This window comes from Typopeltis vanoorti, chromosome 1, assembly GCF_054136105.1.
Source record: "Typopeltis vanoorti isolate ZY-2024b chromosome 1, IOZ_Tvanoo_1.0, whole genome shotgun sequence".
Lineage (NCBI taxonomy): Eukaryota > Metazoa > Arthropoda > Arachnida > Uropygi > Thelyphonidae > Typopeltis > Typopeltis vanoorti.
The window spans coordinates 59,891,776-59,912,436 of NC_143549.1; the positions used below are offsets into that span (position 1 = coordinate 59,891,776).

Genomic DNA, 20,661 nt, shown 5'->3' on the forward strand with positions numbered 1-20,661 from the left:
CTTCTGACCCAGCTCTCAGATCCATAAGTTAAAATTGGTTTGAACACTGTCTTGTATACAGCTAATTTAGTGTTTTGATTAATTTCTCTTTTAGTCCATATAAATTTATTCAGTTGACTTCCTACCATACCAGCTTTGTTGATTCTGTTGTCTATTTCTATATTTAATTTACCAACTTCATTAAAAATCGTACCTAAGTAGCTGAAATGTTTTACTTTTCTATAGGTTCTTCCATTCACAATGCAGTTGATATTTTTAATGTTTCTGCCTATTTTCATTGTCTTTGTCTTGTTATTGCTGGACTATATACCATATCTATTGCAACAGTCATTCAATTTAGTCAGGGAATCTTGCAGACTTGTAGTGGATTTATTTAGTAGTATAACATTGTCCACATAAAAGCAAAGAACTGACATTAACATCTCCAATTTTGATATCAGGTTTATTACCACTTTCCTTCATAATGTGATCCATATAGATGATGAATAACAGAGGTGATAATGTACCTCTTTGCCTGACACCAGATTTAACATTAAACCATCTTCCTGTACTTCAGTTCTAACTCTGCTGACTTACAACTCATATAAATTCTAAATATTGCCCCATTGACACTATACAACTGTAGTGTTTTGAACAGCTCTACTCTTGGCACCTTGTCATATGCTTTTTCCAGATCTACAAAATTTAAATACAGATCTTCGTTATATTCCCATGATTTCTTAACTATTTGTCATAAAGTAAAATTCTGATCCTGACAGCATCTGTTTGGCCTGAATCTAGCTTGTTCTTCACCTAGCTTTTCTTCCACAACCCTTCTCAACCGTTTCTCAAGTATACCTGCATATATCTTACCAGAAACACTCAGTAGAGAAATACCACTGTAATTCTCGCATTCAATTTTAATTCCCTTTTTTATATATAGGTACTTCTATGAGAGATCTCATCCAGAATTCATCCCTCTGTCAAGGCCTTTTGAACTGTGCATTGTAGCTACTGTAAGTCTTTTATACCTCCATATTTGACCATTTCTGGTCGAATATCATCTACTCCTGCTGCTTTTCCACATTTCAGGCCTTTGATGGCTTTTTCTACTTCAAGTATGGATGTGTATTCCTGACTGCATGCCTTTTCAGTGTTTTTTACCACTATCACTGCTTGTTTCATTTAGCAACTTTTCAAAGTAATTACTCCATACATCAAGGATATATTTTTCTCCAGTTTTCATGTGATCTCTCATCTCTAATTCCTTTTACAGTACTCTTTCCTCCAATTTTGAGCTTCTTCAACAACCTCCAGAATATCTTGCCACCTATTTGTCTCTCTATTCTCTAAGAGCACAAGCTGACTTATTCACGAACTTTCAATATGCTTTCTTCTTTTCTTTCATTGCCTGTTTAACTTCCTGTGTCGACCATGAAGTTCTGATTTTTCTATCCTTGCAGACAACCTCACCACAATGTGTCTCTGGCCGAATCAGTCAGTGTTTTCTTCAGGGCTTGCTACTGAATCTCCAAGTGGTTCCTGTTCTCAAACTCTTTCATATTTTCTTCAATAATGTTTGTGTTTTAGTCTACAGTTCACATCTGAGAGCTGCTCAACTTTTATTCGCTTTAAAACTTTCTTACATGTTCTTCTTTTCAATATGAAATTCAATTTTATCCTGCTCAAGACTAAACACAGTCAATGAGACTTTTCTTATTCCTTGCCTCTTCTGTCCATGTGAATTTGTGCACAATGTTATGTTGGAACATTGTGTTAGTAATAACCTGTCCATATCCTGAGCAGAAATACAACAGGTATTTTGCTGTTATTATTGACTTTTCTCTTTTCTCCAAATTTTTCCAAAATATTTTTGTATGTCTGACAATGATTTTCTAAAATTAAGTTTTAGTTTCTCACTAATCATAATACACTTAAATGTTTATTTCTATGTTTATCCTACCTCAACATATTATAAACATATTGCATATTTTTAGTATCATGAGCAGGCTAATGGTAGATAATGTGGAAACCTTGCCATCTTAGAGAATGAATATAGTACTTTTTCCCCCATGTCATCATCATCATCATCAGGTTCCTGATATGTGCCCTTAAGTTCAGGTTACTATGAATAAGTTTAAATTATTAATTATGTATCAATAATTTTCTTCCAAATTAGTCTCTTACTTGAATGTACAGCAATATTGTTATATAACATTTCATTCTTCTAAGGCACGTCTGACTGAATCAGTCGATCTAGACCTTGGTCGTTTTCCTGCCATGTTGATATCAAACTTGTTTGCCAACCTTTTCTCTCCCCTGCCATTCTTTTAAGTGACTATACCATCTTAGATTATCCCTGCTCACATATTCTTGAATGCAAGCAACCTCATGTTCCTTCTTAATGTCTTCATTTTTAATGTGATTCTGCCATAGTAAAATTACTTCCGAAAAAGTGTTTCTTGATGGGGTTAAACAAATGGAAGTCTGAAGGGGATAAGTCCAGGCTTTAGGGGAAGATGTGGCAATTTCCCAACGACTACAGCACAACCATTCATGAGTAGTATGCACAGTGTGTGAAGTAGCATTGTTGTGCACTAAAATCATGATGGTTGTCAGGAGTTCCAGTTGTTTCTGTCGAATGATGGCTTTCAGTTTGTCCAATGTTGCATGTCAAAGCTCTGCATTGATTGTTCCTCTCTTTGGGAAGCAGTACACCAACAGAAAGCCTTGATGATCCCAGAACACTGTGGCCATAACTTTCAAACAGTGGGAACAGTTTCGAATTTTTTGCACGCTAGGTATTAGTGAATTTTTTCAGGTCAAGGAGTCTTGTTTGCAATCTGGGGTAAAGTGATGAGCCCACATATCATCTCCTGTGACTATTCTATTGACAAATCCTTACCTTTGTCACTGTATCGAATAGATTCTCCAAACACATGCCCATGCATTGCCTTGTATTCCTCTGACAATTGTTAGAGCAACCAGCTGGAGCACATTTTTCGAAAACCAAGGACATCTATCTTTAATGTCACCATGGCCTGCTTTAAATGCATTGCACCAAAAAGACATCTACTTCTTAGACATCTTTTCACCATACATTGCAACCAGTTCATGGTGAATGTCACTTTGTGAAGCCCTTTTGCTTGCAAAAAAATGAATAACTTCATGGATGCCTATTTTGGACCACATTCACATGGTGGCTGCCATATTGCAACTGGAATTAACTGGGAGGCAACAGTAACACCACACTGCAGTGGTGGTCTTTTTGAACATTATTAATGAGCCTATCTTCCACAGTGCTTTATCTTGTTCCCTTTCACCATTATTAAGAAAAAAAAAAGTGATATTTTTCTTTTCAGAAACCCCTCATAGGTGCATCTGTACAGCCTCTATATACAAATAGCCTAGTCTTGAAGATACACTTTGGATAAAGGATTAAGAATATAATTTCTTGTCAAGTATAATGTACTTTGTAACAAGTGAAAAAACTTTTTACAACTTTATCTCATCAACAGAGTATGCTAACAATAACGTGCTACACGTTTTACTTGTATATAAGGAATATGACTACTGCATGAATTCAAAGTTGGTGTCTTCCTGGTTTGTATATAATCCATACTCTGATACACATCCAAAAGGGAGTGTGCTTTGCATTACTGGATACTAAGGCAAATGGTGTGAACTCATCAGCTTCTATATACAGGTAGTCAGTCATGAAGATACTTCATGACTAGACTACCTGAGTAAAGGATGAAATAAGAATATAATTTGTCAAGTATTATTTACTTTGTAACCAAGTGGGGAAAAAACTTTCTAGATCCAAAAGGCTTTACTGTTTACGATTTTTTCTAAGTAATTTCTGCTTTCTGTGGCAGAATGCCCATGTATATCATATGTTTCATTAATATTCAGAATATTTTACTATGTACGACGGTAGTCTGAAAAGTTCTCAGCCTCGACCAATGATGGCAACACTATCGGAAAGATTTTTTTTTTCTAAGTTGGTACCCCCTGTCAAAAGCACATGTGAAATTGCAGTTCATTCTATCAAGCAGTTTGTTTTTTACAGCTGTCTGAAGCAAAAGTGTTGTCTGTATCCCTTGAAATGGATAAAATTGAGTATCGTGCAGTTATAAAATTCTTTGCAAAAGAAGGTTTAATGCCAAAAGAAATTCATTCGAAGTTCATAAAAGTTTATGGGCACTGTTCTCCCTCGTTTTTGACAATTAAGAAATGGGCTGCCAAGTTTAAACGTGGCCACACCAGCTTTGAAGATGAACCATGTGAAGGACATCCAAAAAGTGTAACAACACCAGAAATTATTGATCAAGTGCACGATATGGTATTGGATGACCAGCGAATCAAGTGCGTGAAATTGCTGAGACTATAATCATTTCAAAAGAATGTGTAGGATATATTTTGCATGAAGAATTGCAAATGAAAATGCTTTGCGCAAGATGGGTGCCGCGCAGATCAAAAATGTACTCGCATGAAAATCTCTAAAACAGTGTTTCGAGCATTTTAACAAGAATAAAACTTATTTTGTGCATCGATTTATTACTATGGATGAGACTTGGATTCACCATTACACACCAGAATCCAAACTGCAGTCAAAACAGTGGACAAAAGCTGGTTGTTCAGCACCAAAGAAGACAAAGTCGGTTCCATCAGCAGAAAAGGTCATGGCATCGGTGTTTTGCGATGCTAAAGGTATTTTGTTTATTAATTATCTTGAAAAGGGTAAAACAATAACCAAGGAATATTATTCTGATCTTTTAACCAGACTAGACAAAAAAATTCGTGAGAAAAGACCTGGTTTGCAGAAGAAAAAAATCATCTTTCATCAGGACAAAGCACCTACCCACAAAGATGTTTTGGCAATGGGAAAATTAAGGGATCTGCACTATGAATTGTTGGAACATCCACCCTATTCCCCAGATTTAGCTCCCTGTGACTTCTGTCTCTTCCCAAAACTAAAACTCTTCATTGCTGGTCAGCATATTTCATCGAATTAAAAGGTGACTGCAGTTGTAGAGGTGTCTTTTGCAGATCTTACTGAGAACCACTACAGAGATGGGATAATGGTGCTGGAGCATGGCTGGAATAAATGTATTAGTCTTAAGGGAGATTATGTTGAAAAACAAAAATAATTTAGAAATTAAAATTTTTTTTTTTTTTTATTGTTAGGCCGAAAACTTTTCAGACCACTTTCGTATAGTTATTGTTAATAAGACCCCCCCTTGGCAAACAGAATCATAGCCAGAATCCTCTCGATCAGCTACATATCTATTGTTACATCATTACTTTTTCCTGTTTTTCTCTATCCTTATCCCTGTCGTACCTACCAAGCTTGAAATCTCTAACCTATCTCTCTGGGGCCGCTTCCCCTTTCGGAACTCTGATAAAATTTGTTTGATATAGCTGCGCCAGCCAGAGTCCTAGTACAGAAGAATTCTTGTACAAAGAAACCTTCCCAGAGTTCAAGTATTACCTAATCTTGTTAATGTATTAAATGCCTATAGAAATTTCAACATTGCAGTCTTGGCCAAAAAACTTTCTAAACTTTCTTTAATTTCCCCTTATTCACAGGTTCTTCGAACTTTAGCGAGTGGTAAAATCGGTCTCATGCTCAGACAAACTCAGGCTTACATAGAAAAAACATGTTTATTAAATATAAAATTGCGTAGAAATAAACTTCCACACATCAAAGGTATGTCATATCAAAATTGTAATTCACTAGCTAAGCAATAAGGAACATTCTAATTATCAAATATACTATTTACATCTCTAGGTTAAATAAGTTAAGTTCAAAATTCTAATAAAGCTCTCTAACAAAGATCAATTCACAGTCAACTGAGTGTTGCATACTCTCAGGCTTTCAGACTACTAGTCCAATATGATTAACACGTTACTGAGCACAAATGTCACTTAAAAGTTCTCTTTCCTTTCAATTAGAAATCTGTTCTTCTCTCTGCTCCAATACTAATTATTACATGAATAAGGAAATTTCTGCACATTACCAATGTCCTGAGTGGATATCACGCTTCTTTCATCCGTTCTTTGATGTCTTTCTGCTTTATCGAGTCGCGTCCACGTGGAGGTTACACTGATCGATACAAATCGCCATTCCTTGCACTTTGCCGTACAAATGCTCGTCTACCGGATCGCTGTCCTTCAGAGGGGAAACTCTTCCGTTGCCTCACATCGGTCAACTCTTACCGATGGCCCTAGTTGATGTCTGCCGTCAGCTCACGTATAGCATGCTCAACTCCTTCGGCTAGCAACCGGGAAGGAGATTACTTCTGCCGCTGTTGATCAGTCAGCACTCTGCTTGTCCGCACAAGAAAACAGGAACAGAAAAAATGGGGGGTCAAAACCCTCGTGAACTTGCTTTTTATTCTTCTTTGTAGTGCCTTCTTTTCGTATTGGAGGATCTCTCATTGCGCTCTCCTATTCACCCCCATGTGGTTGCATCACACTTCTGCTCCTTGGAGCATTCTTTTCGCCGAACGCGGGTTCAGCTTGCCTTCCATGAATGCTTCGGGCGTTATGTCATCGTAGGCAGCTAGCTAGCTAGCAACGTTTGTTTGCACTTAGACATACATTCTTACATAGAGTATAATTTTGACATCAATAACTTTAAACAATATAATTCTACTTAGACATACAATTTTCTCCTCTACTTTACTTCTTTCTAAAGTAATTCTAACAGGTTTTGTTTTATATTTTGCTTTCTTAACTAATAGTACTAGTATTTCTAGCTCAAAATTGTGTCTCTTGTTAAATCTTGAATGAATGATTCTTTTGTTAAAAGTGTCCTCAATCAAGATCTAACACTATGATGTTGAACCATATTCACACTATATAAAAATTACTTCTCACTGCCCTATTCACCATACTTCTATACAACATCCAGAGATGGCCTTTCATTCTCTCCCTTCAATGTTATTCTCTTCCACTTCCACATTAATCTTGTCTAATCCCCTCACTGGCTTAAAACATCTTCATATTTCCTCTTTTCACCTCCCCACTAAACTCTGCATTTATACTTTCTCAACCCATTTTCCCATAACCAGTGTTCTATAGTCCTAATATTGTCTTGGGCACTCATCTTTGGATTCTCTCTCTAGTTTTGCAATGGTGTTTAGATGATCATTCTATATTTTGGTTTAACCAATAAGAATACAATTTGGTCGGCTAAATTCCAAATTGCTAGCCCATCCTCGTCTGTTCAGTATCCAAGTAGATACCCAACAGGGTGCACCACGAGAAGGTGAGGATTGGACATTAGGTCAGAAGCTCTGGTTGGTTCTCTGCATTCCTTTAAAGGCCATGTGGAGGTCTCCTCTCAGTTATACAGCTTTGACCCTTAAGCACCCCCATTGGAGGAAAATTGTAGATAGGAAATTAATAAATTAATAATGATGTAATTTTTTTCATGTAGTACTATCATATCCTGTACACCCCTTGAGGGTACATGGCAGGAATTTGATGATGATGATGATGATGTTTAGATGATTAAAGCTAGTAATCAAATTTGAAGCTATAACTCAAGTCTAATCAGTCTTGAACACTGGTTCACCCACCTCATGTCTACTTTTCAATATCTTCATCACAGTGCAGTGTACTTCACAGCACTTCAGTATGTCCTCTGAATTATGTCAACCATCACTCCAAATCCTGAATCCCATCCACACCTTCTTGAGCAAGCACAGTTCTAATAATCACTCAGTTCCCCCCCCCCACACACACACACACATCTTTATACTTTCTGTCTAAGCCATTTAAATCATCCTGAAGTTCTTGACATTGGCATTGCTATTTATATCCCTACCATCAATCTGCATCTTTAGCAAGCAGTTGAATATCCCTTGTCAGTCTGTGTGACATATTAATAAGTTGAATGGTAATGGCCCAAAAACAAAATCCAGCAGCACACCACTAAGTCCTCCACCAGTTGCTATCTCTTCCCATACATGGCTCGCTGGTATTGTTCAGACTACTCATTCCTTATTCGGAGCACTTCCATAGCAAGGTTATGAGGATACCTTAATATTTGCTCTTTGGTTTGAAAGATGTGAGTTCATATCTCATTTGAGATGTGAGTTAGCTGGTCTGTCTTAGCTGTTTTCCCTCCCAGAAACTTGGGTTTTTTTTTTAATCTTGCAAATTAGACATAAAACACTGCCCTCACCTTAGTTTCATTGCTTTTATTTTAACTACCTAACTCAGCTTATCCATCTGAGCCATCTTGTACATAAATTCACTTTGTGAAGGCACTGGACAAATTACTGTAAAGTTCAAAAATATCGCTTATATGAGTTCCTCTTTTCCATAAACTTCAACTAGTACAGCCACAACTGCAAATCCTGTGAAATTTTCAAACATGCTTTACTGGTGTATCTGGAAACATATCTTAGTATCATCTCACTATTTTCCCCTTTCCACTCTCAAGACCTTTTTTATTATAAGGGTCCCATTAAACAAGCTAATCTGTTCATCTGCCAATGTCATTGGTGTCCTATTAAATATCTTTTAATGAAAACAGTTATATAGATAATACTATGTATCATAAAGTCATTATACAGATAAGAACTTGTTGGTGTATGAATAGTCATTTCTCAGATTCCCCATCCATCTCTTTCCCAAGAAGTCTTGATCTTGCACAGTCTATCTCTAATGAAAGGCTATCTCCAGCCTGTGAGATTAGAAATTTGATTGCTATTGTCCCACAGACATTTCTGTTTATTATGAAAGCTTGTTTATTACTTACAAATCCCTTAGTACCATGCCAAAATAAGTGATTTGATTTCAGCATTCTGATAATGACTCTACCAATGGAAAACTTAGTGTGCAAAAATATGTATCGATAATTTTCAAATAAAATTTCATTTACAACATATAGTTCTTGATTTATTTCAAATATTTGCAGAGTTTTAAACAAAAAAAAAAATCTGCATATTTCTTTTCATCCATGTTATATAATTGCAAAAAAAGTTGAAAAACTTCAGCTGAATATGTCTGGTTTATTTTCTGTGTTTATGAATTTATGGCAAAAAAAAAAAGTAAGACTAAAAAGTCTTGGGATATTATGTAAATTCATAAATTAAGAAATTCCACTAATATATAGTCACATTGCCTATAACAAAAAGTATGATGAAATTTTCACCAGAATTTTATGGTAGCCCAGCACTTTCAATAATGAATATTACATTTATTAATTAATTTTTCTTGTATAATTCAGCTTGAAGATATTGATGTCACTGTGTCTGATCACATGCAGAAAATATTGAAACCTAATTTTGGAATGGCATGGGAAGAAATGGGGCCAGAAAATGAACTGGAAGATACTTATGCACTAAGTACAGTGAAATCATTAGAAGGTATGATATATTTTATATATGTATGATTATTTTCTTAATTGCAAATCATTAGAATTAAGTGTGATAATTGTTTAAAAAAACATTTTTCTCTGGTTGGTGTGGAAACATTAACACATATTCAGTTAATAAAAATCATCAATTTTTATCAACTGGAGGTAGCCCTCAAGGGCTACCTCCAGTTGATAAAACGATGATATAAAGTTGATAAAAAGTTCATATAACGATGCAAAGTGATTGAAGTAACGATGCAAAGTGAGCCTTATCTTTAGATTATGTTATGATACTACCATTAAACAGCATAAGATTCAAAATTGTTCCAAAGGATAAAGATAAGTTCAATCGTCACTGGACAATTGATGATTGGTATGAATCAGTGGATGTTAACTACGCATTTACTGATTTTTTTGCTTAAAGGAAAGTGGATTGATGGTGGCTAGATCATCTGTTTCTGCTTTTTCTTATATAGGTATTTTCAAAGGCAACAGAGCATCTATGAGAGATAGTCATCTGGTAACTAGATTATCCTTTTCTGAATAATTCATGCTTTCTTAGAAAGCATAAGTCTTTTGGTAGTATTGAAGTTCAGAAGATTAACATCGGTCCAGCTGGACAAAGGTTATCCTACACATTCTACAAAATCACAGAATAGGATGAGGTTAGTGAGAGAATATCATTTATGTGTAGGAGGATGTGCATAGGAAGAAATAGACAATCCACTTGATATTTTGGTAAGTACACCACCTGTTCTTAGACCTGATGAAATGCCATGGAGACATTGAGAGCAACCATAGAAGTTGCATCAAAGTTTTTCATGGCTAGCATCCAAAGGTAGGTAATATTCCCTACAAAATCTGCTCTGGTCAAAATTTGCATCACTGTGTTGACAGATTTCCAGTTGGTGAAGAGCAGAGCTGTTGGTGACATCTGCCATTAATTTCTAGAGAATTGGAGCGTGGTCAGACCAATAGAGTGATCATTTGAGTGATAGTCTCAATAGAGTGGTAATCCCCCACTTGGACAGAGATGGCAGGGTTTATTTCTTCACCAATGAACATTACGAGGGTGGTCTGAAAAGTTCTCGGCATCGACCATAGATGGCAACACTATCGACAAGATTTTTGTTTTTCTAAGTTGGTACATCAGTCATAACCATCCATGTGAAATTGCAAGTTATTTTATCAAGTAGTTGGTTTTATACAGCTGTCGGATGCAAAATTGTTGTCTGTATCCCTTGAAACAGATAAAATTGTGTATCGTGCAGTTATAAAATTCATTGTAAAGGAAGGTTTAATGCCAAAAAGAAATTCATTCAAAGTTCATAAAAGTTTATGGACACTGTTCTCCTTCGTTTTTGACAATTAAGAAATGGACTGCTGAGTTTAAACATGGCCTTACCAGCCTTGAAGATGATGCACTTGAAGGACATCCAAAAAGTGTAACAACACCAGAAATCATTGATCAAATGCCCAATATGGTATTTGATGACTGGCAAGTCAAAGTCCATGAAATTGCTAAGACTATAGACATTTCAAGAGAACATGCAAGATATATTTTGCATGAAGAATTGCAAATGAAAAAGATGGGTGCAGTACTTGCTCACAGCGAATCAAAAACGTACTCGCATGAAAATCTTGAACAGTGCTTGTAGCATTTTAACAAGAATAAAACTGATTTTATGCTTCGATTTATTACTATGGATGAGAGTTAAATTCACCATTACACACCAGAATCCAAACAGCAGTCAAAACAGTGAACTGAATCCGGTTGTTCACCTCCAAAGAAGACAAAGTCAGTTCCATCAGCAAGAAAGGTCATGGCATCTGTGTTTTGGGATGCTAAAAGCATTTTGTTTATTGTTTATTAATTATCTTGAAAAGGGTAAAACAATAACCAGGGAATATAATTTTAGATCTTCTAACCAGACTAGATAAAAAAAATTCGTAAGAGAAGACCCAGTTTGCAGAAGAAAAAAATCATCTTTCATCAGGACAATGCGCTTGCCCAAAAAGGTGTTTTGGCAATGGGAAAATTAAGGGATCTGCACTATGAATTGTTGGAACATCCACCCTATTCCCCAGATTTGGCTGCCTGTGACTTCTATCTCTTCCCAAAACTAAAACTCTTCCTCGCTTGTCAGCGTCTTCTTCAAATCAAGAGACAATTGCAGTTGTAGAGGGGTATTTTGCAGATCTTTCTGAGAACCACTACAGGGACGGGATAATGACACTGGAGCATCGCTGGAATAAATGTATTAGTCTTAAGGGAGATTATGTTGAAAAATAAAAATAATTTTGAAATTATAAATTTGTTTTTTCATTGTTAGGCCGAGAACTTTTCAGATCACTCTCGTACAGTTAACATGGGCTATGCCTGCCTCATCACTTTCATTGTTTCTGCTTTAGGATTTGCTTCCAAGGTGTAATGTAGATATCTGATTATGCAAGATTGAAAAGATATAAAAATGGTATTAATTATGAAGCAGAGATTTCAAGCACAGCTTTTGGTGTAGGTGGCCTTTAGGCTCTAAGAATTGTTGGTATCCAAGCTATTCAAGATCTTCTAGTTAGTGACAAAAAATCCAAGGAGGTATACAGCAAGCAGTTCTTGATATAATGGTTTACTTTGGTTATTGTCTATGCAGAACGATGAAGACTGAAGAATGATGCAAAGCGAGCCTTATCTTTAGATTATGTTATGATACTACCATTGAAAAGTGAGAGAAGTGCTAGCATAGAAAGGTGGATAGGTTATCTGTGCACATCTATCATTCTATGCTAGCACTTCTAGATGTGCACAGATAACCTTTGCAGGACTAGAATGCTTGATTGCTGTTTGACGAGAGGAAAGACTTCTTCATTTAGTCCTTTCAAAGTCAGATATTTGGATTTGTTTTTTTTTGGGGGGGGGATGCAGTGCAGGCTACATACATCTGGGAATTCTCTCTCAAGTCCCTCATAGTTTGAAAGAAGGCTTAATGGTTCTTTAACAAGACATTCATAATGGATGGTGTTTTAGATGGAATGGTAGATGAGGGCCTTCATTCCAGCAAGAATCATTTCACTTATTCAATCAGAGCAGGTGTGTGTGTGCATCAGGGAAGTAGGAACAGTAATCATATCATGAAAAGGAATGGAAATCACATTATTCCATTTGCATTATTGCTGTATCAAAGGACTTACGGTCTGAGTTGCCAAAAGGGGAGGTTGATATTTACCACATATTCAGATAAAGAAAACGTCTTGGATGTTGGAAATGAGAATTATCTTGATATTCAAGTATATAGCTAGGTAGTTGTTAAACAGAAAATACTTCAGCATCCAGATTGATCAGGGAATCAGAGAATGAAAGCCAGTTTGAGTTGCAAACATTGAAAATCCCAGAGAAGGTATCATTGTTCAGGTATTTGAACTGCAAAAATTCAAACTTCTGAGAGAAGTAATCAGAAAGGTCAGCTATTAGAATTTAGAGAATAATAAAGCTAGAAAATGAATGTAACAGAAGACAAGGAAATTTCAGGCCAGAGCAAATAAATAAATAAAAAATTCCATATTTCCCATATTCTGTGGTATGGCATAAATGATAAATGCCAAGCACCACCTTTGTGAAGAAAAAATCATATAGGGTATTACTTAGGTAGTTATTATTATTATTATTATTATTATTATTGTTCCGGGCAACTCCAAGGAGTCGACAGACTCATCGAGGGAGGCCCTAACATCATGTCAAGAACAACTATTCGACATTGACACAGTATCTATCATACCTTGCCTTGAACTCATTCACGGTCGTAGCACCTACAACAGACTCTGGAAACTTATTCCACTCATTCACCACTCTCCAAGTAAAAAGCATAGCTCTAACACCCTTGTCAACCATGCTCTTGCCCAGCTTCCATTCATGGGCAAGAGCATGGTTGACAAGGGTGTTAGAGCTCCCACCACCAGTCATATTTTCAAAAATATCTTCTGGATCAATCTTGTAGAAACCCTTCAGTAATTTGAATGTCTCAATCATATCACCCCTCCTTCGCCTATTGTCCAATCTCTGCAACCCACAAATCTTCAACCTATTCTCATAAGGTTCATTCCACAGACCTTCTATCATCTTGGTCACTCGTCTCTGGATCCTCTCCATCACAAAGAAACCCTGGTGCCCATAACTGGGCACAGTAGTCCAGATGGGGTCTTATCAAGGCTCGATACAGAGGAACAACAACTTGTTTGTCTCTGCATGTTAAAGTATTTTTCAGAAGCCAAGTGATTTGATGTGCTGATTTAGTCACTTTTGCAATGTGCCCCCTAAACTTCAATTCCCTATCCACCAACACTCCCAAATCCCTGGCCTCATCAATCTCCTGTAGTACGTTTCCACCAATGCGATATACTGCTGCTATTCTTTTCACCCCAAAGTGCATAACCTTACACTTTGCCACATTAAATTGACATCCATTTTTCCTAGCCCAGTCCTCCAAACTATCCAAATCATTCTGTAACATTTTGACATCCTGTGCACTCACAATTGCTCTACCCAACTTTGCATCATCAGCAAACAAGTGAACACTTCCTCTCAAATCCTTTCCTATATCATTGATGAACAAATTGAAAAGCAGTGGTCCAAGAACAGAGCCCTGCGGCACACCACTAGTCACAAGCCGTCTTTTAGACTCCACTCCTGCATAAACCACTTTCTGGTATCTCTCCTTCAACTACCCTCCTATCCATCTCACCAACCCTGTATCTATCACCATCTGCTCCAGTTTACTGATCAGGGTTCCATGTGGTATCCTGTCAAAGGCCTTGGCAAGGTCCAGTAGTATCACTGTAAACCCATTACCCCTATCCTGTTCAGCCATCACTGTGTTATAGAATGTGAGCAAGTTACTGAGGCATGATCTACCTTTCACAAAACCATGTTGTCCCCCATACAATATCCCATTTTCATCTATCCAATCCTGTATTCTTTTCTTGACTAATTTCTCTAAGACCTTGACAATGATTCCTGATATGCTAATCGGTCGGTAATTTACAACAGCAGTCTTGGAACCACCTTTATGCAGTGGAACTATTTTTCCCTCTTTCCACCCCCTCGGGACTAACCCAGACCTGAGACTCAAATTAAACAAAATGGTCAAGGGTACTGACAATTCTTTAGCTGCTTCTCGAATTTGTCGAGTTATAAAGTGAAAATCTTCTCAGATTTTCACTTTATAACATATAGTTGAAATATCATGGGAATATAGCAAAGAATCAGTATTTAAGTTTTGTAGATCTGGAAAAGGCATATGACAAGGTGCCAAGAGGAAAGCTGTTCAAAACACTACAGTTGTATGGTGTCAATGGGGCATCATATCAAGCAATACTTAAGTCTTTATTTGAGTTGTGACTCAGCAGTTAGAATTGAAGGAAGTGCAGGAAGATGGTTTGATGTTAAATCTAGTGTCAGACATTGATGTACATTATCTCCTCTGTTATTCATTATCTATATTGATTACATTATGGAAAAAAAAAAAAAAAACAATATTTAACCTGATATCAAAATTGCTGATGTTAATCTTAGCTCTTCACTTTATGCAGATGATAAATCCAGCACAAGTCTGCAAGATTCCCTGACTAAATTGAATAACTGTTGTAATATATTTGGTATGCAAATCAGCAATACTAAGACAAAGACAATAAAATAGGTAGAAACATTGAAAATATCAACTGCATTGTGAATGGAAAACCTATAGATCAAGTAAAACATTTCAGCTACTTAGCCACGATTTTTAGTGAAGATGTTAAATTAAATATGGAAATATACAACATCAACAAAGCTGGTATGTAGAAAGTCAATGTAATAAATGTGTATGGAATAGAGAGAAATTGAAAAATTAGTCAAAATACTAAATTAGCTTTATACAAGACAGTGTTCAAACTAATTTTAACTTATTGATCTGAGCCCTGGATTAGAAATAAAACACTTGATCAAAGACTAGAGACCACAGATATGAAAGTCTTAAAAAAGATTAAGAGCATAAACAGATGGCATCAGTGGCGATATTATATTAAAAACGAGGATATTAGAAAAGGACTTGATATTGTTAGCTTCTACAGTATTGCTATCTTCTTCTGCAGCTTTTCACACTTATGTAGGGTTGCTGTTTGTAGTGAATCTCCTCCACAACCCCCTGTCTTGGGCTGTAGCCACATCCAAGTTCTTCATCCTCGAGTCCTCCTTCACCATCTCTCTCCATCTCTTCTTTGACTGGCTGCACTTCCTCCTCCCCTGCACATCCATCTGCATGACCTTTCTTCCCACATACTCTTCCTCCCTCCTCATCACATGACCAAATCATCTCGACCTTGCCTCCTGTATCTTTGTTCCTAAGTTCATAACTTTCACCATTCCCCTTACATAGTCATTTCTCAGACAATCCTTTCTGGTCACACCACACATCTACCTGAGCATTCTCATCTCCAGTACCTCCATCCTGCTGATGTTATTTTTCCTCAGGGCCACAGTTTCCATAGCATACGTCATAGCTGGTCTCACTACTGTCCTGTAGATTTTGCCTTTTAGATTGATCGGCGCCCTCTTATCGCATAGCGCTCCAGCCATCTCTCTCTCCAGTTCCTCCAGCCTGCTTGTATCCTGCATCCCACTTCCTTCTCGGCCTCACCATCCTCTTTCACTGTTGAACCTAAGTATCTAAAGTCACTGACCTTCCTGATGACATTTCCTTCCAGCTCCAGATCTGTCTCCTGCTTGCTATCCACTTTGCAACACATACTCTATCTTACTTCTTCTCAGTCTCATACCTCTTTTCCAGTACTTTCCTCCAACTTTCCAGTTTAGCTGCCACTTCTTCTCTTGATTCTGCACGCAGCATGATATCATCTGCATACAGCATAGTCCAAGGCATGTCTTCTCTCACCTCCTCTGTCACCACCTCCATCACAATATTAAACGGGAATGGACTTAATGCTGATCCTTGATGCAAGCCAACTGTCACTGGAAAACTTTGTCTCTCCCGAACTCTTGTCTTCACATTTCTGTACATCTCCTGCACCAGCCTGACATATTTCTCCGGTACCTTCTTCTCCCTCAGACACCTCCAGACTTCTTGCATTGGCACTCTATCATACTCTTTCTCCAGATCAATAAATACTAGGTGTAGCTCCCATTGCTTCTCTTGAAACTTTTCCATCATCTGTCGTAACCCAAAGATAGCATCTGTCGTCAACCAACCAGGCATAAGCCAAATTGCTCCTTTACAATCTCCACCTCCTTCCTCAGTCTTCTATCAAGAACCCACTCTAGGATTTTCATTGTGTGTGACATCAACTTTATTCCTCTGTAATTCTTAGTCTTGTGCATCCCCTTTACTCTTGTAGATTGGGGACAAGAGTACTTTCCCCTCCATTCCTCGGGTATATTTTCCTGTTGACAAACTTTATTAACAGGTCCCACAGCAGGTCAATTCCTTCTTCCCCCAGTGCCTTCCATGCCTTCACTGGGATCTTGTCAGGACCCACCGATTTTCCATCTTCATCCTCTTCACTTCCACTCTACTAATGTTCTGCACCATTCCCTCAATAAATCCACATCCCTCTTTAATACCCTTTCTCCAGAGTCTTTGATCTGCCTCACATGTACGATGTCCTTTGATGCCTTATTTCTACATTTTACCAATTGATATAAAGGCTTGATATGCTATGGCCTTCGCCTGTGCAACAACTCTCTTGGCTTCTCGCTTTCTCTCTCTGTCCTCTTCCACTTTTGACTCGTTCCTCTTAGCCATCATTGCTTCTTGTACATTATTATTCCACTACCAACCCTCCTTCTGCTCTCTAATCTTTCCAGATGTTTCACCAAGCACCTCAATTGCACAGCTTAGAATTGCTTTTAAATTATGTCTCCACCTTTCTTGTACACTTTCTAGTCCATCCAAAATCCTCTCTAACACCTTATCCCAAAACGTTCCTCACGTTCTCTTTTAAGCAAAACCACTTAATTGTCTTGTTAACAGTATTGCTGACTATCACCAAAGGAAATACCTTTATAACAAAATCACTTACCATAACAAACTACCAAAAAAAAAAAAAAGTCTCATTGAAATCACCATGAGCATGATCCTAGTCAAAAAGATATTCATTATAACAGTATTCTTGTAGTCCCTACATGTTTGCTGTAGTGGGAATTAACTTTTTATTTATGTATTTCATGGTTGATCATTGAAAAAGTTAATGATTGAATGAATGGAAGTGGAAAGAATGATACTCATTGATCATGTCTCATGCAGAATAGCCAATTCTTCCTGTCTATACTTGGCTTTAACAATGTCCTCTGCATAATGCTATATTCAGCCTCTCTCCTGAGGTATGCTTTGATAAATTAAGTGATAGAATTGCTCTTATTTGGCAAGAAATAAAGACAGACTAAACATTGGAGCAGCTAGTTATTGCACATCTCCAGTAAGCAAGGTGAGTATTTCACTGGAAGATGAAAGTCATTGATTTTCATGTTTTTTTCTGCATTACTTGGTAGGTTTACCACAACGTATGGAGAACAAGGCTACGCTGTGAAAGTATTGCATTGGTTTGTTGTGGAGAGAGAGGCTTTATGTTACACTCAACGTTTATTATAACTTATAGCTTAGTTATGTTGGTTCTAGGTTAGCCGTTTTTGGAACTAATAGTTCAAATGGCATCTAGCATACAAGGAATATAATTCTGAGGGCTCATTATAAGTCTTTCTTAGCACTCTCCCTCAGGAAAAAGAAAAAGTAGGCAGGGGTTACACTTAAAAATTTGCATTTAAGATATATAGAACTCTGGAGAGCCTTTATTTCAGAAGGAAGGAAGATTTGTTAGTTAAATCTCACAATAGCAAATTCATAGAAATCTTAAGAGTTTGTTGTAGTATATTTAAGTTAAGGGATATTATATCCCATATTATTTCATAGCCGAATAAGAAACTCAAAGAGTTTCATGCCAAATATAGAAACTATATAAAGTTCAGCGAGTCCAAGCGTAAGCAAATACCTGGATAGTGCAACACATAACCCATTTGGTAGTGTAACACTGAGGCAACTCATAGCAAGAGTGGAGCACGCTCCGATCACTGTTCTTGGTATTTACTCATAATGTGAAACCCAGCTCCTAGGATTACTTATAATGTAGAATACAGTTCTACATTATGAGTAATACAGTTCTCATAATGTAGAACTGTATTACTGTTCTACATTATGAGAGAAGGTCACTACCCAGACCGGTTTCAACCTTTATCGAGGTCTCATCAGTGAGTAGGTAGATCTAGTTAATACCAAGTTTGTAGCGAACAGAACTTGCATATCCTGATATAAGAATTGCCAAGAAGGTGTCCTAATAAATTACTAATTATATGAAGAGCCAAAGGCTTCAATTCGACAACGTGAAATTATTTAATTTGAGGGATATTACATCCAATACTGTTTCATGCCGAATATAGAAACTATATAAAGTTCGGTGAGTCCAAGCATAAGCAAACTCACCTGTGCAACACATCAGTGAGTAGGTCTACCTACTCACTGATGAGACCTCGATAAAGGTTGAAACCGGTCTGGGTAGTGACCTTCTCTCATAATGTAGAACAGTAATACAGCTCCTAGGAGCTGGGTTTCACATTATGAGTAAATACCAAGAACAGTGATCGGAGCTTGCTCCACCCTTGCTAAGAGTTCAGTGTTGCACTATCAAAGTATTTGCTTACGCTTGGACTCGCCAAACTTTATATAGTTTCTATATTTGGCTATGAAACAATATGGGATGTAATATCCCTTAACTTAAATAATTTCATGTCGCCGAATTGAAGCCTTTGGCTCTTCATATAATTAGTAATGTTGTAGTATATTTCTTTTAGCATTTCACCTACAAAGTTTTCAATGGAGCTTTTTTCAGTTTGTTATAGGGGTGTTTATAGTTCTAGTGAGAGTTGACTGTAACTCTCACTAGTTTGAGTTTTTCACTCCACCCACAAAAAGTTGTAAACCTATAGTAAATTAATACCACTGATAAGCTGAAATATTTTTTTTTTTTATTAATTATGTCTAAATATATTTTTGTATTTTTACATAATCTGGAATTTCTGCTCTAAAAATCAAATAGATTTTTCAAGCTACTTCATTTACACCTCCAGACAATTATAGATGGGAGATGAATTGGAACTAGCAGTCTATTTGTATGCTAACACCCAATCAATCAGGCTGGTATCGAATACAAGTCTGAATTGGGGGGGGGGGGTTAAAAATCATTTGTTGTGTGTCATTCGCTTTACCCAGTCAAAGTTTGTATTTTAAAAATAGATTCTGCTGAGGAATTTTGCAATCATCTTGGGATAGCTAAAAGATAATGAGTTTACTTTTATTACTAAAACACATAAAGACCACAGTAATAACTTTTAATTAATAAAGGTACAAATAATTCATACTGAAATTAACAGCACATCTTCGGTGTCATACAAACAGTTAAAAGAATAGAATACAAAGTACAGAACAGTCGGTGGATCACCAATTAACATTGTTGTCGTGTGCTAGGAGATTAATTACTAAATTATTAAATAATCCTTTAAAGATAATTAATTTTTATTGATGGTTGCATAAAATAAGTCTCCCAGATTTTTGAGAGAGAGAGACAGTCATTTCGATGTAAAATAGCTTCACAACTTTCTTTAAAAAGGCGTTCATATTTGAACCTGCATCTATGGAGGAGAAAAGCTTTATCCCACTGGATATTATGAGTAGTGTTAATGCTGTGTTGTGCTAGACCAGACTTATGAGGTTTCATGTATTCAATATAATATTAATGTTCCTTAATTCTTTTTTCCACAGAATGGCCTGTTTGTCCAAATTAAGATACATTGCATTCACATGGTATTTGGTAAACACCTGCCAAAGATAGAGGTGACAGTTTATCTTTTGTAGATGACAATAAGAAATTTTGTTGATAGAAATATACATGGAAATCAGATGATGATACTTAAAAATTCTGTCTATCGGTTCTGAGATGCCTGGAATGTAAGGGATTGGAACTCTGCGGTCTGTTGAAGAAACCTGAGGTATTGGAACATAGGACTCAATTAACTGTTGGATTTGATTGGGGTTGTAACCATTTGATTCTATTAGCTTTTTTATAGTGGAAAGTTCTTGTTGTAAGATTACTGGAGAGGAGCATACTTTATGTGCTCTATTAATTGAGGATTTGACAATGCCAACTTTTTGAGATGTGTGATGAGCAGACTTTTGATGAATGCATCTGCCAGTAAATGTAGGTTTTCGATA

At 36.8% G+C, this 20,661-nt stretch overlaps 1 protein-coding gene across 2 annotated transcripts in view; it reads left to right on the plus strand.

Moving 5' to 3' along the window:
• gammaCOP (coat protein (coatomer) gamma) overlaps nucleotides 1-20,661 on the plus strand; it is a 406,638-nt gene that overhangs the window by 375,117 nt on the left and 10,860 nt on the right. For both annotated transcript variants that reach the window (XM_090390747.1, XM_090390756.1), the window contains exon 21: nucleotides 9,227-9,365. In XM_090390747.1, coding sequence (XP_090246873.1) covers nucleotides 9,227-9,365 — 139 coding nt within the window. The remainder of the gene's footprint in view (nucleotides 1-9,226; nucleotides 9,366-20,661) is intronic.